General features: G+C 41.6%; 1 protein-coding gene across 2 annotated transcripts; it reads left to right on the top strand.

Annotated features, from left to right (window-relative positions):
• The first annotated feature begins 1,924 nt into the window (after positions 1-1,924).
• acvr2ab (activin A receptor type 2Ab) lies at positions 1,925-24,362 on the top strand. Of its 2 annotated transcripts, XM_088366235.1 has the most exons (12): positions 1,925-2,809; positions 8,030-8,237; positions 9,537-9,670; positions 10,920-11,074; positions 14,431-14,454; positions 16,757-16,900; positions 17,366-17,509; positions 19,067-19,212; positions 19,311-19,425; positions 19,499-19,637; positions 19,720-19,850; positions 20,360-24,362. In XM_088366235.1, exons 1-12 carry the CDS (start codon positions 2,755-2,757, stop codon positions 20,552-20,554), a joined length of 1,590 nt encoding a protein of 529 aa, XP_088222361.1. In that variant the 5' UTR covers positions 1,925-2,754; the 3' UTR covers positions 20,555-24,362. The 2 variants fall into 2 exon arrangements, with proteins under 2 accessions (XP_088222361.1, XP_088222362.1); XM_088366236.1 differs by lacking the exon at positions 14,431-14,454.
• The last annotated feature ends 116 nt before the right edge of the window (positions 24,363-24,478 follow it).

Below are 24,478 nucleotides of genomic sequence, written 5' to 3'. Positions count from 1 at the left end.
CAATACATTTGACTTCCCCCCCGACACTCAATACTGAGTCCATTAAGCCTGAGGGCTGCTCTGTGCAAAGGGGCCACCGGTTCCAGTAAGGTATCTGCTGAGCTCTCATTAGTGAGCATCATCATACGTAATTCTGGCACGTGTAATGCCATTAGAGGGGATTTGGCGTCTGATAGTTGAGTAATGGGATGAACTGGACAGTAAATCTCATGGAGTGGAAGTCTTCCTCACTCAAAAGGTAGAGAAACCTGTTTCACATTTGGCCGGGTTCGCTTCCCACTCCGTCTGAATGCTTGTTGAATTGTCCCCTTGTCAGTTTGAGGTGTAGTCTGATTTTTGCACAAAGCCTGCTGGGTTAGGCTCATAGCACCCCACGACCCTGAACAGGATAATCTGTGTTGAAAATGGAAGGATGGAATTTCAACAGGGGGGGTGTAGACTTTATATATCCCATGTGACGCAAGGACAAAGGAATCCGACAATGGTATGTAATCAAATTAAGCGGCTATTTATAGTTGCGCCAACCACCCCGGGCTAATTACCATTCAAGTCTTGAACTGTTGAACGTGCGAAATAATCAATTTAATCTTTGTCGATTTCAGGAGCCTTTTTGTTCCAACTCGCTGCAAGGGAAATATCGTCGACAGGAAACTGAACTCTTCACCCTGAAAGTGTTTGTGCCCGAAGCCATGTACAGAAGTGTGTGTTTTACTGAGAATGAACGCTACCAACCCTCTATTGTGTAGTAAAGGTGACTCAGCTTCTAGTTTGGCAGAACGATCCCCCTGGGACCTTTGACCTCGTAATCGTTTAGCAGCGCCTACGTTTGAGATCTGCTCCGGGCTATTAGAGGGATTAGTGTCAAACAGATTTGGGGTTGGGCCAAGCCTATATCTGGACTTCATGGTATTCTCAGCATTGATTACAGAGCACCCAACCAATCCTGAAGCCGAATATAGAAGAGTATGTCACAACATTGTGGTGTTTTATTTGTGTTGACCCACATTAGAATAAGTGACACATAAGATGCAGACATTTTAGTTGTATTATATACAAGACCTGGACATCCATCCTTTCTTGTCCTCAAATCGAGGTTTGTGAGGGGTAAATTCTGGACTGGTCACCAGCCAATCACTGGGCACAGCTATACAAAGGAGCTCTCACACCTTTGGACAATTTAGACTTCAGTTAACCCAACATGCATATTTTAGGAATGAGGATGAATTAGCCTGAGTATCTGGGGTGGAAAAGAAAATCCACGTCAGCACATACTGATCATGCTATTGTCACACAGAAAGGTCATAACCAAGATTTAAATCCAGAACCACTTCTGTAGAGGTGTTTTGATTTTTGAAACTTACTATACTGTAAATGCATATGTATATTTTCAGATTGTAACGTGCACAACAAATTTTGAAGTGTCCACCCATTTGTGGAAAAAAATAAGCAAAGAAAGGCAAAACTACCCTTTGAAAAATGGATTTAAAATTGAATTGGAGGTGATTGGAGGACTTCTTGAGTCAACTGAGGACACTTTCGAACGGAGAATTATACAATGTGATGTGAATTAGAATGAGCTAATAAAACTACCGGCACTAAACACAGTTTAGATTTAAAGCACTCATCGGTGTCAGTCACATTGGCAAACGGAATGAAAAAAACACCGGTAACCTTCTCGCTCGTAAAGTATTTAAGTCAAGTTTGCAGGAGTGAGGAAAACAGCTACCGGATACCACAAATTTGATTGATTTTTACAACAAAACAATCACAAGAAGAAATTGGTAAAATGTGGGTAACGTTTTTATAGAATCTAAAAGCATTCAAATTTACGCGATTGTTTACCAATCTGAACGTCATTTTCTACGATACTATTATTTTGAAATGTTTCACCGGAAATGTGACAATCCATATTCTTGTTGCGGCTCCATGCGCCATCTTGGATTGTCCCGACCAACAGCGGCGGCGACGGCGGTGGACGACTTTGACGGTGGACGGTGCAACGCGTCCTTAATTCGAAAAACATCTTACATGGGTGGATTAACTCGGCTTCCACCGGTTGCACTCGTCAAATGAGCATATCTCATCGAACAAATTTCGAAGAGGACGTCTACTGAAGAGGCTTAAGTGGAGAGCGCCTCGCAGTCGGCGCTGTTTTTGCCTTCCCGAGCGGCGAACCGATTCTGCCTCTGGCCTGCTTGCCTTGTTGGACTATTGGGCAATATTTGGGCTAGCACACGGAGTTGGACACAAATCGACCCAATGCATCGCGTTGTCGTGTTTTAACATTGGGAAATGGATTCCAATTTGACGTTTTAATGCAATGTTACGCAGCTCTGCGAGGACAAGTTTGATTGGAGGACGGAGTGTGCTTGATTCCCAGTCCGATGGATATTGCCTCTGTCCGGTTGCGGCTCGGTTCCCCGTTCCGGTGCTCTGACAAAACAATCGTTGCAACAAAACCTTGTTTGTTCGTAACGATGCTGCAGCATGGCAAACGTATGCTAGCGTCGGCTTGAATGCCAAGAAGAAATCGCCTTCCATCTGTAAACGTGGAAATACCAAGCAAGTCCCCCCTCCCCCCTCTTTGCATTACCCGGGCTATCTTTGGATTTATCTGGTTTTGAACATGTCCTGTTTGCAGAGACAGATCTCCTTCTGACTCCGCCGCTGTGAGGATTTTTTTTTTGTAACTTTTATTTTTCTTACATATATTTTTTAACTCTTTCTAATCTGAGGATCTGATTCGGATGGAAAATGGGAGACGCCACCAAACTGGCCCTCGCCGTTTTCCTCATCTCCTGCTCTTCAGGTGGGTGTGAAGGTATTGTACTTGGATTTCAGCCCCATGTTTGTTGTGTGCAATGTATGCCGGTTGTTGTCTGTGCAGAATGCGGTGCAATGCAACCCCGCGGGGGGACGGGGGTGGGTCTCATCCTGACATCGTTTGTGTGACCCGTGTTGTTTTTATCTTTTTTGCACATTTTACCAACAAAGTATAAGTCTATACTGAACCAAAATTATTCCTTTGGGTGGATTTGCCCCTGTTGCATGCACAATATGTGAAGTAGAAATGATTTAAGCACTCCAACTCAAGTTAATGCAGCGGATAATTTCAGAAAAGTACTGCATACTGTAAAAATATGTTCGAATGCTAAATTCTGATCTTCAGGGATAGCTTTGTTGCCGTATATCTTTTCTTTAGGGTTATTTTGAACTGCTACCATTTTTGGCTTTGGGAAAAATACTTTGAGTTGGCAACATTTTGCGTTGCAGAACATTTTTGTAAATCGGCCCATACCTTAATTAAGGGTTGGAGCAAAACAGCCAACTATTGAAGCAAAAGTGTCATATTTGTCCATTTTTGTCCAAACATTTGCATGCAACATGCTTACAGCAGCTGTCGATGCAGCTCAACCAGTGACAAACCGTTATCTTGCAAAGGTCACAGCCGGTTTGATTCAGTCGATCCGCACGCAGCATTGTTTTCATGTCGTGACAGCGTGCTTGTGAACATTTGGATTCATTACCTCAATGGCTTTGTTTATAGACACAAAATTGTTTTGATCCAATCAATCTGGATTTAAAATTAGGATCGGATTTGTGTGTTCACACTTTTGATAAGAACGAATCACTTTGACATGATTGACCAAATTGGAAATGGCAGAAAAAAAACATTATGGCTTTTGCGTAAACAAAACATCTCTTTGCCCATTTCTTTTTTTCTTTTTGCTTCGTTGCCCATCTAGCATGCAGATTATAAAAGAAAGACGCCCAATGAGTGCAAAGTCAACGTTCGCAGTAGTGAACCGTGTTATGGGCTGCCGTGACGTCACGCGTGAAGCTCTCTGGAGACCTGCTGATCTGATTTTGTCATCTTATCTGATGTGTAACTATTTGTTTTTCCTCTGCAAGTATTGCCTTGTTAGTTCAGTCTATCCATCCTCTCTGAAATTGCTGACGAATAGATGCCAAGTTGGCGATGCTGACGAGTCATTTCAAGGAATCCTTGGAGTTTGCCATCTTTAAAAGCATTGTGTCTTTTCAGGTTCGCTTTTTCTTTCAAAAGTGAGAAAATGAGGGTTGGAGAAAACGGGTCAATGTCATATGTTGAACTTCACATTGCGGCGTAGCATTACTTACTCAGCTGCCTCGTGTATTATGTGTCAGTGAAGTGAAAGCTAAAAAAAAATGTTATCAATTATGTATCTATTTAAAATTGTACGGCGTAATTAACCTGAGACAATGAAAGCGTGTCAACATGCACAATTAGCGTTAGCAGATCAAATCCACCTTTGCTGAATTATGCAATTGATGAAGTGTTGCTTTTTTTGCGGCTACCTGTCAAATGGGAACTTGCTGGGCGTCGGAGTCAAGCCTCTAAAATAAACATGGTTTTGTTTCCGTGGAGATGTGGAATGAATGTACTTGTTCTTTTCCCACCGGGACTACCGGATGCTCCGCACGGAGGCTCGCGTTTTGTGCAGTGCAGCAGTATCGGGCGGATATCGATCCTCCCGCTCGGCGGTGTGAGGTTACATTAGCGCGTCGACCATCTTCTGGTCTGTCACAAGACCTGGAAGAAAAAGCAAAAAATGTCGAGAAACAGCTTTGGATTCTCGTTGAGGTGAACAAGTGCAACTCAATAAAATACAAAGCTTCTTTGATTGAGTGGAAATTTTGAAAAATGTAAATCACTGCACGCGGGTGAGCCAAGCCTTTTTTTTTTTTATTGATGTGAGTGATGTGACTTGATTTGTGTGCTATGCATATATAGTTTTTACAATCCTCCTAACACAAATTCCAAACCTCTGACAAATTTCCAACACTCTCGCACACACTTTGCGCAACATCTTCTGTGCGGCTTACACAATTATAACATTTTCGAAATGTTTTCACGTCGTTTATAAACTAAAAGCTTCAGCTCACAAATGCATAAATACTTTCACACTGTACGTCAGATCTGAGAATTTTTGTTTCAGAGATTGAAGATGCTGTGATTTGAATTATGTTCGCCAAACATATTTGACCAAACACGCATTCCTTTGCCAACCAAGAAATTGAGTGCGTGACCTGCGTGTTTTGCCTGCAAAAGTGAAACATAAAAGTCTATGCAGTTTTTGTGATGTCAACAATGGCCAGTATTTTCAAGGCGGCTGTACTTTGATTGACCGTATGTACCTTGCAAAGTGAAAACAAACGTTCTCCTTTGCGTCACATTTGCCGTCTTTTACTAACATAAAAGATGTGTTCTATTTTGAAATGAATTGTTAGTGTACATTTAATCAAATTTGTTTTTGGGAAGCATCCATTTGGCCAATTGTGTTTTCTAAGTATCGGTCTGTGTTAAGAGTTCCGAAAAAGTATTTGAAGTTTGCTTGTTCATAATATCTGTCTGGAAAATCACAGTACAACTTTTTTCTTCAAATCGTTCAGCCCGCTCTCTCCCTGAGACTTTTTTTTTAAACTGCTGTGCTTCTTAGTAATCAGTAACTGCTCAGGACCGATAAACACAACCATAAACCTTGCAGATACTTGAAGTTTATTCGCTGTGGCGATATGATAGCATATGGAATATGATCGCAATTCCAGATAGCGACATTTCATTTTTGCACCTCAACACCGCTGCGTGAAATGACTGGCCACTAAATCTCAAGACGGGCCGAGTGGAATCAGCACGGCTTAGATTTGGACAAGCGTGTGGAAAAGTGTCAAACACGACAAAGTGCATCCTGAAGTCGAGCAGATGTTTGTGGCGACTCTGGCTAAACCGGACCCACCATCATCTCAAATGCACACCCACACGGGTATTAATAGTGTGTCTGATGGCTTGCATCCCACCTGCTCCCCTTTTCACTCATTGGCCGATTGATGAAGATACGGCAACATGACAGCAAATTCAATATCCAGCTTTAAGCCCAAGTGGCACTCAACACACCCTTCGAGTGAATCCAAACAATTCAAACGGGGGGCGCAAGTCCTCCTTTTGTCCTCCGAGAGATAACGAGACAATTTGCAGGGCTCATCTTGACAAGAATGTTTGGAATGCGTCGGCTATTTGCTCCTCATGACGCACAAGTGTCGCCGGGCTTTTACGCCAACTTGCTCCCGTGACCCGCCCCGGTATCCTCCCCATCGACGCTTATCGAAGCAGAGGCTAATGGGCATTTGTCGCTGCAGCATACCAGCGGGGATTAAAGGGATTGAATTCAGTCGCTGAGTACGGTGCTTTTTAATGCCCCCCCCCCCTCCTCTCGCACTGTGGCCGCGGTGGAAAGAGTGCAGCCTTTGTGAGCGAGCGGTGAGTCCACCCAGCTCCTCACCGTTGCCATCTGATTGAATCAAGTTTCTTCTCTTACTGTCAAATTGGAGAATTACTGTGTCAATATTGTGCTGCCTCTGCCTGTTGTTGCGTAAGGTTTGACGTAACCTATCCTAGACGACGTTGATGTCTCAGCCAATCAGATGGCATGTTGGTATGTACGGAAGTACCATGTAGACATATGCATATTAAAAGTTTGAAGGAAGTTTCTTTTTTTCTCTCTCTATTTCTCTCTCTCTCATTATTTCAACAGACAATGATGTAACGCCTGTGGCTGTCAAACATTGAGAAATGCCCCCCACCCAAAAAAAAAATGTAGCCAATGTTGCCAGAGGCTACATTACAATCGTTGGGCTCATGTTTCATCCATCAGTAGAATTTGCTAACAAGTTGAGTCAGCCTTCCAAAAATTAACCTTTACTCGATTAGGAATTTTGGGGCCCATAAAAAAATGACAACCACAGATTGGTGGAAAATCTACGGAAAACAATATCTTGTAGCAGCTGATTTGCTTGGAAAAAAATGTCCATCCTTTCTTTGCCGATGGACTGTGAAGCATGATTAATCGAAAGCGAGCTCAACATTACCCCAAGATATAAATTTTTCTCTGTTCTCACACACTCTCAAGTGTCACAACCGAGACACTGCAATTAGAAGGTGAATGTGGCTTTTTGAGTTCACTATGTGTGTCAATTTGGTTTTTAATTCAATAATCTGTTGATGCAACTTTTTTTTTATCCATTTAATTTTTGTGTTTCCTTTTTTTTTTCCTGCTGTGTTATTTAATAGGCTGGTGCATGAAAAAGTAGCGCAGTCAAGTGAAAAGTGCAATAGCGATGAGCACCCCGGATGTAAACAACATTTCAATTTGAGTTTATTTGCCTTTTTCAGATGTCCAAATATGAGAGAGTTTATATGAGCTTCAACTAAGGAGGCATCTTTCACAGCAGTGAGTTAAGAAGTTGGCTTGGTGTTTGAGTTGGGGAACAATTAAAGTTGCGGTTAAACTAGGTCACAGTTCACCTCATTAAATCTCATATTTGGAGGACTGAATGGTTGGTCAACTTGACTGCAGGCTTTTGAGCAATTGCACCTTTTTATTTTGGGATTGTGCACGACGATTGCTATTGATGCAGAACAAAAACTGACCTATTTTCCCAGCAAAAACATGAAATGAAGCATCTCCAAAGCGCTTTTGTCACCCGGTCTGACTTACTCAGAAGCACCCCGGCCGATCATTTTATGAATCGACATTTAAAGATTAATCGACACGATCATCCAGCTTGTAATTACTTGATTGACTGATTTGTTTTATTTCGCATCTACATAGTTTTATCACAGTTTTGATTGTATGCACTAAACCAACACATGACTTGCCAAAATGGAAAACGGGATGAAGCAACCTTGCTTATGATGTCCCGCCCCAATTCCAACAAAGTGTTTTGTTTACATGACACATATACACATTGAATCGTATTTTGTCAACAAAAAACAAGAATGACTGTTCAAGTTTACATAAAAGAAACAATTTTGATTGTGTTCATCAATGTTTTGATCCAATTTGTTGTCATCACCTAATAAGCTAGCATTTATAAACTTTGTAAAATATTGTTGTCAACTGAAAATAACATCACAGTTGCTCGACCAATCGCGAGCATCAAATGGCATAAAATAGCACGGATGAATGATTTCTGTCTCTGTTCTTGCCAGGCGCGATCCTGGGACGCTCTGAGACTCAGGAGTGCAGCTACTACAACTCCAACTGGGAAAAGGAACGTACCAACCGCACCGGCACTGAACCCTGCTATGGCGATAAGGATAAAAGGCGGCACTGCTTTGCCACGTGGAAGAATATTTCTGGCACCGTGGAGGTAGTCAAGCAGGGTTGCTGGTTGGACGACATCAATTGCTATGACAGGTATGCTTGCAAAAGAAGCACATTCCAGTAATCCCTCACTACGTCGCGGTTCATTTGTCGAGGCTTCAGTACATTGCGGATTTTTTCAAACTAACTTCAAAATAAAAATTAAAAAAAAAAAAGTTGTTATACTAATAAGAGTTCTAAAAACATATTTACAATATAGTACCTTGTTATATTTTTTTATAATAATAAGTTCTAAACACATATTTACAAACATATGACAGTATGTATGTAAAAAAAAAGTTGTTATATTAATAAAAGCATTCTAAAAACATATTTACAGTATTTATACTTTAGCTACATCTACAAATGTTACACACACACGTATCATATTTATATTATTTATACATTAATTTCTCATTTATACTATTAATATAGTATTTACATGTTTGAAACTATTATTTAATGTTCTAATGATAACATATGCACTTATATGGTTTAATATACATCTATTGATACACAAAAAAATTATGTATGTTAAAAATGAGAGGGTGATACTATTTTGTGGATTTTCACCTATCGCCGGTGGACTTGGAACCAATTATCCACCATAAACGAGGGATTTCTGTACTTCGTTAGTTTTTAACTCAACACATCAAAGACCGGTATATGTAAAAAAATAATAATAATAAATGGTTAGGTTATTGTTTATTTCACTCTCCGCCCCATTTGCTGTCGTGCGGTGGCGACTGAAGTTGCAGTCAATATGGATTTGGAACCCTAGCAGAGATGGCGCCGTCTTGTCCATAACAAGTCTAGGCTCTAGGGCGGCTGCCACTTCCTCCATCTTATCTGATGGCTGCAAGAGTGTCAAAGCCAGAGTGAGATTGACTTTGGAACTGTATACATTATATTTTGCGATTGTTCAAGGCAAGGAAATGCCAAGTGGTACAGCCTACGTGACAGATTTTCCGTCTCTCCAGGGTTTTTTTTTTTTTTTTGGACTAGTACAGTTACACGCACCTTTAAAACACAGATATTGTCTGTACTCATTTTTTCTGAAGGCCATGTATCATATGCCCTTATCTTTTTGGGGGTTTTTAAAATTCCAAATGAGGCCATAAGGGTTGGTTTCAGTTCCGCGCATAGAATCTCGGACTTTGTAGTGCAGGTCATGTGGAAAGGTTTACAAAACTTTCTCCAAAATCTGATTTCCTTCGCGTTAGCTTAACGCAACTAGCGATGAGCAACTGACAGGTGTAACAATTTGGAGAAACAAGAACACATTTGTATTAGTTTGGAAAAAATATTGTTCCGCTCTAATGTGTAGCTTTTCATTCCGTCTTGTTTTTACAGCAACGAGTGTGTGGAGAAGAAGGAGAATCCTGACGTTTTTTTCTGCTGCTGCGAAGGCAACATGTGCAACGAGCGCTTCCTCTACGTACCCGATACAACCCCGCAAAGCGACACGCACCAGTCAACAGCCTACAGTGTGTATTGTCAACAAACGCACACACACACACACACACACACACACACACACACGCACACACACTGGGAATGCTTGCACTGATTATATAATAAAATAAACAAAAAAAAAACTATTAAATAACTTAAAATTTTCCCATTACTTTTAATAGTTAGCACTATTAAAAAAAAAACAATGTATATCGATATCAAACAATATGAAATCCTTATATTGTAGCATACCTGTCATTCATTTCGCCCAGCCTTAATTTGTACCCATCCATGCATATATAATAAAATAAACAAAAAAAAAACTATTAAATTACTTAAATTTTTACCATGATTTTTAATAGTTACCACTATTAAAAAAAAAACAATATATATCGATATCAGACAATATGAAATCCATATATTGTAGCATACTTGTCATTTCGCCTAGCCCTAGTTTGTACCCATCCATAAATGCTTTTGAATATTTTTCAAAGTTATGAATTCTGTGTTTTATTTGCACTGGGCAAATGTTACCAAAAGATCGTGCGCATCTATATTTTTAATTTGGAGAAATACATATGATGGTCAAAACTCTGGTCTGTGTTTGTGTGGCGGTGGAGAGTTCGATTAAATTCAGGGATTTGAAAAGTAATCATTATGTTATGTTTGGGTTTCATTTTGAGCTGATGGAGTTTGGATGGACATAAAATAAAATTCAATAAACTTTCAAATCAAAAGGCTCTTACAAAATCCATAAACACATTCACCTTGAACATCGGCGTTTTTAGTCCATTGGGTGCCCCTCCCCCCTCTCTTTCAGAGTTCATCATTTTGCAGAGCATATTTTGCAGTCAGCTGACAAAATGTTGTCATCGGTGTTTAAAAAAAAGTTTTGATTGCACCTTTCTTGTGTAAACCTGTCCCGCTGCAAATCACCGTCTCTTGCCCCCACACGCACCGCACTCAGTCTAGCTTCAGCCAAAATTTTATCTCAACATCATACACAAGTAAAAACATTTTTCTATTTGTCATTCCATCGATTACTCGAGTACCCACCCTGCTCCTGCACGGGGAGGTCAGACACAGTTCAGAGCGTTGTGATTTTTGACCAGAGGATTAAGTGATGTCACAAGATGGATTTACTCGTCCTGCTGCGTGCATGCGTGCGCATGCGTTTGCACTCCCTTCAAAGATTTTGGAGCAGCGAGGCTCATTTTTTGATCCACCTCATTTCCTCATGGGTCATCAAGATCTCAAATGTTGTCATTTCCTTCCTTGCAGCCACATCCAACCCCTTTTCTCAGAAGCCTCAGCTCTTCAGCACTCTGCTCTACTCCCTCGTTCCCATCATCGGACTGGCCGCCGTCGTCCTCTTCTCCTTCTGGATGTGGCGACACCACAAGTTGGCCTATCCGGCAGCCCTCGTCCCCACACATGTAAGGAAACACAAAAACACACACACGCTTGAAACACCAGGCCTCGTTTTGGCTCCATTCCTCATCTTCAGCGTTTATGGCAGAAGTCTCCACCGTATTTTTCCAGCGTATCCAGCGCTTCATTTTAAGTTCCATGCAAGCACCTCTATCGTATGGAAGGGAAGTCACGGGGCCTCTGCATTATTGATGACACTTTATATAGGCAAACAAAACTAAACACACAAGCTGCTTGGGAGAGTAGCGGAGGTGGTGGCTGGATCGTGTGGGAGAGGGAGAGATGAGAGACTTTCACTTCTCTCACTTTACTGCTTGATTCTTAGCTACACTACGCTGGAAATATCATCATGCCCGGCAAAATACAACTTGAAAATAGAAAAATTTTCATCAAAACATTGTGGCATCAATTGTTTATTTGGTAACTGATTAAACTTTAAAGCCCAAGTATCACAGTAATACATTTTACTGTTTTACGTTTTTAAAATGGATGCTTTTGTCTGAATTCCTCGTTTTGATAGTATCACCGGTCCATCTTTTCTATTTTTTCTGAAGTGCGGCCACTTAGCCGTTTTGGTGCGGTCTCTTTAAGTGCAAATGAGATACTTCACACACACACACACACACACACACACACACACACACACACACACACACACACACACACACACACACACACACACACACACACACACACACCCAGGCTGCAAGATGTGTGCCTCCCTTTCCAGTCGACATATTTGGGGTTTTTTTTAGCCGATGTACCGTTTACTTTTTTTTCCTGCTTTATTTAAACGAAGTAGCGTTTAGTTTTTGTCAATAGCAGAAGACTTGACCATCCAACCAAACATAATGAAAATAAATCCCCTCACAGTATTTATAAATATGTCTCGTAAACAAGCACTTCAGTCAAGCTACAAAGTAAACTAATGCTAGCGCCAGCAATCATAACAGTATCTCTGCACCACCTGTTTTTTGTTGTTTATTTTAGACCGGCTCTTTACTGATATACAATAAAAATATATTTTGTGTTGCTGCCGCTAAGGATTTTTAGCGAGGTAAAAGGTGTCATGTATGTTTATCCGAATAAATAAAAATGAAGATAGATGACACAGTTTAGGCTCTCTTTTGGGACTAAGAATTATCAAAGTCTTAAAATCAAGCAACCCGGACCGGGTGCCAAAAATGTGATTGGGACATCCCCAATGCAAATTGTCACTCAAATTTAGAAAACCCGCTGTTAATTTTTGTGGAAAAAAAAACCAATGGTGGAGACATTAAACCCTGGGCACTATTAAAAGTACATTAAATTAAAAGTAGTTCTATACTTAACACAAGTCATGAAAGCGTTATCGATCCCTCCATTTAATGCTCAACCATATCCCTTTAAGTTGCTCTTTAATGCTAGCCTAAAGACGTTGAAATCATTGAGACCTTCCTGCCATTCATTCAATGTGTCGACACATCGAAAAGCGTTTATACAAACAATGCATAATCACTGCGTGTAAATAATTCAGCGGTCAACTTTAGCTAACTCAACAAATGTGTTATGGTGTAGTCTTAATGATAGTATGAAAGCTGTAATTATAGTTTTGCACAGTTTTTTTTGCTTGACTCTGAATTAATGGACAGCGGTGTTTAACAAAAACAAAACACCACAAGATGCCTTTAACCACATCAATAATTGAAAGCTAAAGCAAAATGATATGCAGTTGTGAATTAACTAATGAAAAGTAACTGCAGTAAATCATTTAATCAACTGCATACAAACACGCTAAACGGGACTGTGCCTCACCGTAAAAAAAAAAAACCACTAAAAAAAAACACTGTGTTAAGACAGCCAAACTCTTCTTCGCCTAGAAGCCAAATTCTTTTTGCATGTATTGACTTCCTTTAATGAAATATTGGGCTTTCCCTGCCTTTAACTGCCACCGCAACCAAAACAGGCAAAGCCAGAGCTCCTTTGTTCAAACGTCAGGCTTCATGATAGCTAGCGTCACCGTTTGGGAAAGTTGTTAACGTGTGTGTTTGGGTGTAATTTGTACAATGCAAATTAGAAGTGCGATGATGAATCGATTAATCGACAACTAAATCGATAATACAAAACAAAATAGTAATTTGTTTGATATAAAAGAAACCAGTGAAGTGATTCAAAAGGAAAAACAAGATGAACTTAGTACAACTAAATCGATAATAGTTTTTTCGTTTAATGCCTTTTTTTTTTAATTATTATTAAAAAGTGCCCGGATTTCCGCTTGTCAATATTTAATATTCTCCAATCACCGTCATCCTACGTGAAAGCCGGCTGCTTATATTTGTGTTGAATCAAACGAAAACAATTGCAATTACTTTTTAAAAACACCTTTTGGACCACAACTCAGTATCAGTTATTTCAAATTGTTAGTCCAAAAAAAAAATGTAATTTTTTTTTAAAATTATTTTGAATACAATCAAACCATTTGATTGGATTCAATCGATAAAATAATGGCCAGATGAAAGGATGATTCAAATAATGGTTAGTAGTGGCCCTAGTTTAAATCGTAATGGCTGAAAAGGGCACTTGGACCATGCAATGTTAATGATTGTGCAAACATTGCCAGCAGGTCCTTCAAGCACTTGACTTTTAGCATCCACATCTCCCGCTCCTCAAAAGATCACCATTGTGAAATTGCGTTGTGAAGATCGTATTGCTCATTAACCACTCAATTAAAAAAGCGAAATGTCAAAAACGGCAGAGAACAGAGATTGTCAGATCCTAAATGACTCGAGAGCAAAATGAGGCGGAACCGTTGCCAAAACAAACCCATCCAGTTTGAGTGAGAGCTTTTTCTTTTCTTTTTTTTTGGCGGCCTGCATACTTGTCACCAGGCCTCCATTTTTCACACGTTTGGCAAACTTCATCTCAACCTGCCGATATTTTCCCGTGAAGCTCTTCTTTATGAATGTGCACCCTGTTTGTTTTTTTCCCCCAAAGTATATTTTTTCTTAGAACTACCTGGACTCTTTCTTATCTTGGTGCCAGTTTCAAGGAATTTTGCATATCATTGATCATTTTTTGCTGTTGAAATTATCCATTGGTCTCCTGTACTGTAATCAAGTCCAGATCATCGCTTAACGTGCTTTAAAAAAAAAAAAAAAAAACGGACGATGAGATTCTCATCGCTTACTTGTTTCCGCATGCTTGAAAGTTTCTATCTTTCCTTTTTTTCCACCGCTGTCATCTTAATCTGGCCTTTGCTCCATTGCGAACGTTCCAGACACGAGCGAGTCGGCGTGAAGATCTCCTTCCATCAATCTCTTTTCCATCCTCTAACTGACATACAATTTTCTCTGTTTGCTTCTTATGTTCTTTTTCATGAAAGCACCCCTTTCACATTATGGTGGAGGTAAGAGCAGTTTAATTGTAGTTGATTAATTTCTTCCCCTCCTTTTTGGGTTCACTTTCAATTCTCCACTTGAGTCCCACCAGGCTGTCTTTTTCTTATTCTCTTCACTTTTTCCACAGCATCTTGTTCATTTAAAACCCAGCACATTTGTCTTTCTTTTCTTTTTTTTTATATATATCTATTGACATTTTGCTGCCTGGGTTTATTGCACGCGTGAATGTCTCTTATGTTTCCTGCTGAAAATATATGGTGCATGGTGGAAAGTAGGCGAGCTCCAAATGCAGCCCCTCCCCTACCCTTCCCCCTTTTTCATGTGAATGTCCGTCCACGTGTGATGTCTATGTAACATTGTGGTTGAATCAGCTCCGCCGATTTAACTACCTTTCCTACGTTGACATAAAATTGCAGAACTACCGAATTTTATTTTGTCACTGTCAAAACGACCCTGAGCTACCGTCAACATTTCGAGCCGAACGCATTTTGGGTGCGTTTTAGGTCAGTCCTAAAATTTTGCCACGAAGCTCATTATTGCTAACTTTTTGCAAGTCGTTGCGTCAGTTGTTGCACACACTTGCACGCAATATCGAGCTGCGACTCGATGTGCTGAGTCAGCATTCATGCAGTAGCGCTATGAGTGGACAGGGGGTCCAGTGAGTCCTGACTGAGGTCTAGTTTGACCCCCCAATATTAGATGTGCCATCGAGCCCCCCCCCCAAAAAAAATCCCACCCTCACTGAATTGAGGAGCTCCAACAAAAACCCCAACGCGCAATAAATCCTATTTATATCTATCCAACGGTTCACATTTAACACAACAGCCAGCACTTAACGGTAAATGACATTCATGAATATTCACCTTTAGAATCTTTCAATTGTTTTGAACTCCTGGCTCTTTTTTTTTTTGTATTCTTAAATTACAGCTGCCGTGGAGAGAAAATATAGGAAATTCTTTTTTTATCCTGTTCCTCAAGTACACTCAATATTCCGCTTTTGTTAACATGGAACGGAGGAACAAAATAGATGACCTTGCGCTCCTGAGTTGCCTAACATAGATACTGAATTTTACGGCATGTGTACACACGGACTCGCACAAAAATGTAGAAAAAGCTTTGTTTTTTTTCAGGGGGGGGGGTTGCCTTCAGACTAATCAAATTTATACTGAGCCGCAACCCTGAACAGTCACTTGCATAACACGGCAGACAGCTACAGAATTTTCTTCTCATTCAAAAGCCATTTCTTTATACAGCGCAGATATTCAATTTCAGCATTCGTGACCATCGTGTTGTCAAGCTCGTTATCTTGAGCGACGTGTTCTACAATGTCTTTTGAGACACATTTTTTTAAAAGTGCATTTTTGCACTCCCAAATACGAATGCTGTGTAAAGAATGGGCCTTGGCAACAGATTCCATCCATATTTGTTTTTAAAGGCTCAAGCCGCTTGCTGTTTTCATTTCCCAGCACAATTGCTGGAATTTATACATTCAAATGTTTTCCCAGCTTCTTTGTGAACCGCAGTTCGCCGCTTTTTCTCTTTTGCCATATGCGAGATATGAAGACGATATTTGTATGCTGCGTCTCGCTCTTCGCCGGCCCTTTAAACAGCCTTGACTTGACAATCTTCCGCTTCCACCGCACGCGCACAATGGTGAAGTGGATGCGGTTGGCCTCAGGCTTTTGAAACTTGCCCTAGCTTATCGCTTAAGCCCCTCCGAGGTTCAAGTAAAAACAGAAACATTGCCGCCGTGCTTCTTTCATTTGACTCACTGCGGAGGTCTGGAACGTTTCCAGAAACATCCTCAACCATCCATCTAGCATCTTTGGGCTACTTTTTAGCCCGTGGTGTGAAATTTGACCAACGCATGCTTTGTTGTAATCCTTCCCCCCACTCATTGTTGCTCCCTCTGGTGTAAGCCTCACGCAGCTCACATTTTAACATCCTCACCAGTCCAAAAAAAAAAAAAACCCCATCAAACTCGTACATCTATGTCTTCTCCGAGTTGAGGCTCGGACCGAAGACAATCAAACAAATGCACAGAGTTCATCCTTTGCTCATTGAGGTCTCGTTCAATACTCTGCGGCATTGTTTTCACGTCTCACATGATGCCATGCATGAAGGCGGTTCCAACAGACGAAAAATTTGTTTCGATATCATGGCTCATTATCGCCTCTTGTGGAAGCAAGCGGTATTGCATAGACATTTGCTAGGAATGTGGAACATGCTTGCAAGGACAACAGCAATGACGGCTCAGTTTTGGTTCGCTGGAATCTAAGACACTTTGAACGTTTTACTCTGTCCACGCAGGATCCCGGTCCTTCGCCGCCGTCTCCCATCCTGGGACATAAACCGCTGCAGCTGATTGAACTGAAGGCCAGGGGACGCTTTGGCTGCGTATGGAAGGCCCAGCTTCTCAACGACTACGTGGCTGTGAAGATCTTCCCCATTCAGGTGTTGATGCGTTTGAAATGTGTTTTTTACCAAGACAAAAAAAAAAAGCAAGGGAGACAAATTTAATGAAAGATGAGTTAAATATTACTTATCTAAGTCCAACCATTCCAATATTCACAAAAATGTCCCCATATGGAAATACAGAAGAAGTTCTTTTCTACATGCAAAGTAAATTACTTCTTCCCCTGGAGCTTGTAATGTCTCGCCTCTGAATATTTGCTAAATAAACCCTTTCAGGAAATTGATTTTTAATATTCAACTGTACTTGTGTGGAAGTCAGGCTGAGACATAGTTTAGTATAATTCCCTGCCCCCCCCCCCCGACTATATTTATTTAAGTCAACCTTGAATTTTGCAAGTTCCCAGTTGATTCAAATTTGCAACTTTCCTCCAATGTCAGGTTTAACAGCAAGTTCAGTTTTGTAGCTTGATGGCCGGACTAACTGCCTCGTCTTGTATCTCGTAGGATAAGCTTTCATGGCAGAACGAGTACGAGATTTACAGCGTGAATGGCATGAAGCATGAAAATATTCTCCACTTCATCGGCGTGGAGAAAAGAAACAACAATCTGGACTTGGAGCTGTGGCTCATCACCACCTACCATGACAAGGTAGGCTGCCTCTTCTCTTCGGGTCATGTGACCTTTCTCAATGCATGCTTTATTGTTAGCACATTACCGCGGCATTCTCTGTATTTTCCGAATTTTTTTTTTTTAAATTTCCATCAGGTATCATCAACATTTTTGTCCTATTTATTTGTATGTTGAAGTTTTATTTATTGAAGCAGGCCTCATCAGCACTCCCGCAAGAGTTTCAATCTTTCTACCCTCTCAATTTGAAAATATTGTGAGGAGAAAAAAAAAAAAGAAAAACTGCGTGGTGCACTCATCTTGCTACTCAGAGTAGAAATTGCTTGGAAAACATTTGCGTTGAAGGACTTTTTGGCAAGGTTGCGCTTGAAAGAGAACATCACAGTTAAGTGGCTCGTAAATCAGCCCCTGTAATTGTTTTCTCAGCGGGGGTCTTTCATAACTCAGGTCTACACAGCGCCTCATCTGTGCACTTTTAAAGAGCAGCCGGAAAAAACGCAAACCCGTTCCTTCGCCTGCATTTGGTTTAGCACAGCTGGTGCCGGAATTGTGACGAATTGATGCTTTGGGAGGGCCAATATAACACGTTTACCCACAAAACCACATCTACCTGCAGAAACTGCCATTTTTTCCCTCACATTAAGACTGCTGGTTTTGTTTTGGGGTCTGCTTATAGTACCAAAGGGATATTTTGTTAAAAAAAACAAGGCAACGTAAGGGATCAGCGGATGCTGCCTGCCGTCTAGTGGTCACAATCGGCAGCGTTTAACTGTTTGCATCGCATTATTATTATTAGTTGTCCTCTTATCTTTTGGGTTCAGTTTGCCTCCATTTAATGTTTACTTCATATGACTTTCCCAACTTTAATGAGGACAACTGGGTAAACAGATTATAAATATGTTTTTAGTCTCCTTTACCATTTGTCCTCAGGCACTTCCTTAGTTGCGTTAAAAAAAAAAAAAAAACAGAAGACAAATATTAGCATTGTAGTCACGTTTCTTTTTGATGATTGTGAGGTCACCACAACATCATGTGTAGTCATTTTCATCTTCAAGATGAAACAACTTTAGGGCCTTAACAGAACCAGTCATAGTTTACACATTACTCGACTGATTGTATTTTTATTTTTTTTCCTGGTACTGGTTTTTCCTTTCTGCTCTCAATTGAAAATTTGATCAGACTTGGATGGGACCCGGTCCAACGTCATGGATAGGATTTTTTTTTTTTTTACTCCTCTCGATGGCACTCTTTGTTCAACATTGAGCTGACTAAGTACAATATAATACACTGACTTGCCATTTTCTAAATCCCTTTATTAGAACCAACGGTGCCATCTAGAATAGTCCAAAATTACAACAACTGCTTCATGAAGCACATTTGAAGCTTCATTTTCCCCAAATATAAATATCATTGTTTATTGTGATGGTCCCCAAAACATTATTAGGACAATTTGATTCATTTTAATTGGTGCAAGAATTGAAGATTAAAGAATTTGAAGGCAATAGGCGGTTAAATCCAAAATGTTTCAATTATGATGTGCTCTGTGTGATGGATTCAAAAAATGTCTCCCACTGACAGGGCTCACTGACAGACTATCTGAAGGCCAACGTGGTGTCCTGGAATGAGTTGTGCCACATCACTCAGACGGCTGCCCGAGGTCTGGCCTACCTCCACGAAGATATCCCCGGACACAAAGACGGACACAAGCCCTCCATCGCCCACAGGTTCTACACTCACTGATTAAAAATGCAAAATCTAGATGGATACAAGTTGTTGTTATTGCCCTTGCTGTCTTCCTAAACCTCCGCCGTTCTTTTTCCAGGGACATCAAGAGCAAGAACGTGCTCCTGAAAAACAACCTGACAGCTTGCATCGCCGACTTTGGTCTCGCTCTTAAATTCGAAGCCGGCAAATCAGCAGGGGACACGCACGGCCAGGTATGTTCGGAGGCATTCCTTGCGTCGCGTTCACCTTTGACCTTTCCAATATGTTTGTCCTTTTGACGTCAAGGTGGGGACACGGCGTTATATGGCCCCCGAGGTCCTTGAGGGAGCCATTAACTTCCAGCGGGACTCCTTTCTGCGCATTGACATGTACGCCTTCGGCCTTGTCCTGTGGGAACTGGCGGCACGCTGCACCGCCGCCGATGGTGAGCTGCCCTGACGATTGGTCGCCGGGTCACATGACCGTTGGATAATAACAGTATTAATCGGGGAATGTTGCGCCACCAGGCCCGGTAGATGAGTACATGCTGCCTTTCGAGGAAGAGGTGGGCCAGCATCCGTCTCTGGAGGACATGCAGGAGGTGGTTGTGCACAAGAAGCTGCGGCCCTGCCTTCGGGACTGCTGGCAAAAACATACGGTCCGCACTTTTTGTTTTTTTTGTACAGCTGCTATATTTTTAACATCCATGACTTATGAAAACCGGGATATGAAATTTCAGCATATCAAAACATATTTTCAATTAATAAATAAATTGTAATTTTTCTGCATCATTTCAAAACTTAACCTTTACAGATGAACAAGAATATAATATTTGTAATCATGTTAATAATAACAATTTTCAGACTAATTAAATAATTAATAATAATATTAAAATTCTGAGTAATTAAATAATAATAATAAATCATTTATATACTAATCTCTCATGGCGAAGAGAATGAAAGAGTCATAAAGTCATACATGTGGACATTTTTGGAACTTTATTGGTTGAGTCACGAATCAACTTTTCTTTAACTTGTCGGACAGTTGGACTTGCAAACATTGACTTAAGCTCAAATTCAATTCAAGTGCATTTTAGGCACATCCTGAAATTTTGCCCGAAAGCTTGCTTGTGGTCTCCATATCACATTTCTGTCTGACATTCCTCAGGGTCTCGCCATGCTGTGCGAAACTATTGAAGACTGCTGGGACCAAGAGGCCGAGGCCCGACTGTCTGCCGGCTGCATAGAAGAGCGCATCGGCCAAATGCAGCGACAGGCTCCCCTAATCGGGCCCGAGGAAATCGTCACCGTTGTCACCATGGTGACCAACGTGGACCTCCCGCCCAAGGAGTCCAGTTTATGATCGGCCGACACACCGCCAGACGAGCATCGGACACGGAGGGGGCGAGCGGCCGGCCCCGGTTGGTCGGCCGGCCGCCTTTTCTCATTCTGGTTTGGTCGTCGTTTTTGTTTTTTGCAAAGCACCGGTCGCTACTCACGCTCAGGACGTACCGTGTGTTGGCCTCATGGCATCAATCTCCTGCCCCTCTCTCATATTGACGCGCCTGCCCGAGGATTTTGAACCCTTTGAACCAATTGGGCGATTTATGACGGCGCCAAAACGGCGAGACTCACCAAACGTTTGGATCGTCTTTTTATATACACTACGTCAGGAGGCTCAACTGGATCTTTTACAGTGAGAACAGACCTTGCAGATTTTCACCAAACTCTAAATACATTTAAAAAAAAAAAAATATGGGCATGTGGCTCTTGATACCTTTTGCTGTTTTCTTGTGCGTGTTTTTTTTTTTTTTGGTTCCGTTTGTTTGTTTTTTGAAGTATCGACTAACATTCTGCCAATAAGCAACGGCTTTTTGAATGTTTCTAGTGTAATGCTGCTGTACATAGTGTATTATGAACCCAGTCGACTTGTTAATCCATCTTATTTTCAGGGGAACGGGGGTGGGACGGGGAGGAAAGGGGTGATCCATTTTTCAAGCATTACGATGATAAGAACCATAGACCTCCTTCAACCAGGTATACCTCAGTTCAGATGGACACATATGATTAGTCCCGCTCACTGTTTTGAACAGTTTACTGCTCACGCGCCCGTTTCACTAAGCTTCACCGCATCTAAACGACGGAACCCTCGTCGGTGCTCATGAGTGATGTCGTCGGCGGCCGCACATCAGCGAGCGTTCCCGCTTTTTTGCTTGCCCCCCTAATTTTTTGCTAGCTTTGTTTAGTTTTCTTTTCTTTCAGCCGGTTAGTTTAGAACAGTGGTGAAAAGTTTTTCCCCTTTCATTTGTAAAGTGGTTGATGTCTGGATTTTTTATAGTCACCCCATCGTTTGTCTTTGAGGTTTCAGGTTTGAAGTACGGTCTTGAGGAAGGTTCCAAAGGTACTCGCCCCCGGTTTTTTGGAAATGTTCTCAGCAGAGCCAGCTCAGTTGTTTGCTAAACGGGCGGTCACTTGTATAGCGCTCTTCTACTTTTGGTACTCAAAAGCGCATCACTCGGCTTCCTCATTCACCTTCCGATGACATCATCAGGAGCGATCGGGGTGCAGTGTCTCAAGGACACTCGGACACGGTCACAACGGCCGGGGATCGAACCCCCGCGACCTCGCCGTTTGATTGCACTCATCGCATTTGACTACTACTAAGGGTTTCCACTCTCTGTTTCTACGCCTCAGGAATCTTTGCTAGCCATCCTTCTCACTGTCGCCCTTCCCAGAACAGATTTTGTCAGGTGGTGACTTCTTGTGCTTCTTCTCACCTCATCTCGACACTAATGCTGGACAGTGAAGTCACAAGACTGCCGCTCTTTGTTCAATTCAGGTTCCGGCGTGAGCCCGCTGACCCGAGGCGTTGTGCCAGGTCTCGCTTCAGCACTGGTTGTGACTTTTAACGCCTTTCACAGTCTCAAATCAAGTCATCGGTCGTAACAATCCGGGTTGGGTTCCCACCAAACCAAACTGCCAGTCATGTGCTATTTCCTGTTTTCGTACCGCCCCCCACCCCCCAAACCAAACACGCCACGTCTGTGCCGCCATCAGACGAGAGGAGGCAGGGAGAGCATCTTTCATCTCGGTGCCATTTCTTCCACCATATTTCCTCTTGTAGATGTCAGGCCAAATGGATGTATATGTCGCTGTCGGAGGAGCAACAGCGCCCCCTCTCGCTCAAACCCGCAACTTTTTATTTGCTCCGATGGACGTCACACACTGGTGCCGCTAAAACTGCAGTCTCTCTTTTGAGCTTTGGGGTTGTTTCACATGATGCGGTTTCAAATCAGAGTTGGGGGAATGTTTGAAGGGATGCGTCGCTCCCCCCCCCCCCCCTTCTCAAAAAACGAGCAGCGCTGTGATTTTTTTTTTTGTTTTCCCGACAATAATCAAAACTGCTATTAGTCAAGCTTGGAATAAAACGTATGCACATTTCAGCAAGGTGCTAGACCTGAAGGAAGTCAAAAAGCCATTCATGTATTTTGTTACTGTAGCGTGAGCTTTGCGTCAGCGGCTCTTCTTTTTCCCGAAAGCTTGGCACTACCTCAAATTTAAAACTCTCCCGTCTTCACAATTTCAAATAGCTCGAGCTATTGCCCTCCCAAAGAAAAGAAATAATCAGATGAATTGATGAATCCTCTGTTCAAGGGTATTTGTTTTGAAACCGCATCAGTGAAACTGTCCCAAAACACCATTCAGGGATTCAGTACTATGCTTTTCTATGTTCTGGCAAGTTATATGCAACCAGTGCCGCAAACGACTCAACACTTGAGCTGCAAGAGTGACTTTCAACACACACACACACAAATAACTAGTAGCATTTAATTCTGATTTTAATCCTTGCATATTTATGTGTTGTATTTATTTATTACTCAAAAACCTAAAGTTAGGGGCTCGTAGCTCAGGTGCAACTCAAACTCAAGAGTTGGCACGAGTTCAGCTTGTCGTTTTCGGGGATGGGGGGATGAGTCGGGGTATCCTTACTTGTAATTCAGGAAGTACTTCAGTTGATTCTTAAAGAAAAAGATGCAAACTGCTCCTCACTCTTTAGTCTCCGTACAAAGACCGCAGATGAATGTTGTCGAGACTCCTTCCTGGGTTCTGGTTTGGTGCGGCCCGTGTACCTGTCGAGGGCTCCGCTCTCAGCTGATCCTCATAACGATTGTCCTCTATTATGGTCCAGGTTGATTCCGACACTCGATGAAACCAGAATTAGGTGGCTCGTTCGATCCAACCGCAGGAAAAAGCACTCGATGCGATTCCAAATGAGGTCATGGGAGACAATCTTACAAATCAGCTGGACTACGCTGTGGTCGCCGTGCTCAATAAGAATATTTAAAGGTGTATGAATGGAGAAGCTTTACATTTTCTATCCTGACTTCCTCCAGGTCAGCTCCAGGCTTACATTGCTGTGCTTCGGAATACCAGTGAATCATTTGTGTCTTGTTGCCCTGCTATTTGAAACAGTCGAGGACCTGTACAGACATGAGAACGTATTAAAATCAAGTATATACTCTGAGCTGAATCTTTATAAGTGTGTGAAAAATCAGTGTTTCCTATAGAGTACATTCATTTATACTTCTTGTGTTTTGGTTTCAACTGTCCCATCACAATTGAACTTTGTGTAAACTAGAGGCTCATTGGAGTACTTTGCAAATTATCCCACTTAACAGCGGTGTTCCTCAGGGAACTATAGCGGCTCCCCTGACAGTTGCAATACTCCAGATGCGATCATGAAATCATTTGCTCTTGGTGTTTCATTCCACCACCGCGACTTTCTGCTTGTCCCTGCTGTTGTTAAGAATTCTAGAGGAAGCATTGATCTCCAGTGACCTCATTACCAAGACTGTGATGGTTTGGTTGCCAGGTCAGAAGTTTCTTTTAAAAAAAAAAAAAAAAAAAAGGAAAAACACTACAAGTTTATGACCCCCACTATTGCTAAGGTTCACTGAAATTCAGCGCTGATCAAAGACGTGTTGTCTCTTGGGGAGAAAGTTGTGTATTCGTGCTGGTGGCAAAAGAGGTGAAAGCCATCTCCAACGTTAGACTCATCCTGGAGACGAAACTAGTCTGTGATCAGCGCTGTAATTTATGTGAGCCGGTGGAGGTTTTTAATCCGTTGAAGTGATCCACGTGATGTAAATAAATGTTTCTAGATTGTGAAATTTGATGTTTGGCTTTTTTTTTTCCTTACCCTTGCACGCTCACATGTTTAAAATGTGATTTTCGTGACACTTATCTTTCCGCAGAGCCAAAGATGTGAGATCCTGCATTGCCTGTT

The sequence above is a fragment of the Syngnathus floridae genome, chromosome 2, assembly GCF_059516105.1.
Source record: "Syngnathus floridae isolate MCC-2025c chromosome 2, RoL_Sflo_1.0, whole genome shotgun sequence".
Lineage (NCBI taxonomy): Eukaryota > Metazoa > Chordata > Actinopteri > Syngnathiformes > Syngnathidae > Syngnathus > Syngnathus floridae.
The sequence above is the reverse complement of the archived record's forward strand: the minus strand, read 5'-3'. Positions and strand labels throughout refer to the sequence as shown.

Excerpts from the sequence above, each read along its gene's own strand:
- acvr2ab (XM_088366235.1), top strand. The coding sequence starts at position 2,755 with ATGGGAGACGCCACCAAACTGGCCCTCGCCGTTTTCCTCATCTCCTGC. Across the intron at positions 17,510-19,066 it reads TCACCACCTACCATGACAAG|GGCTCACTGACAGACTATCT; the intron begins GTAGGCTGCCTC and ends TCCCACTGACAG. Across the intron at positions 19,213-19,310 it reads AAGCCCTCCATCGCCCACAG|GGACATCAAGAGCAAGAACG; the intron begins GTTCTACACTCA and ends TTCTTTTTCCAG.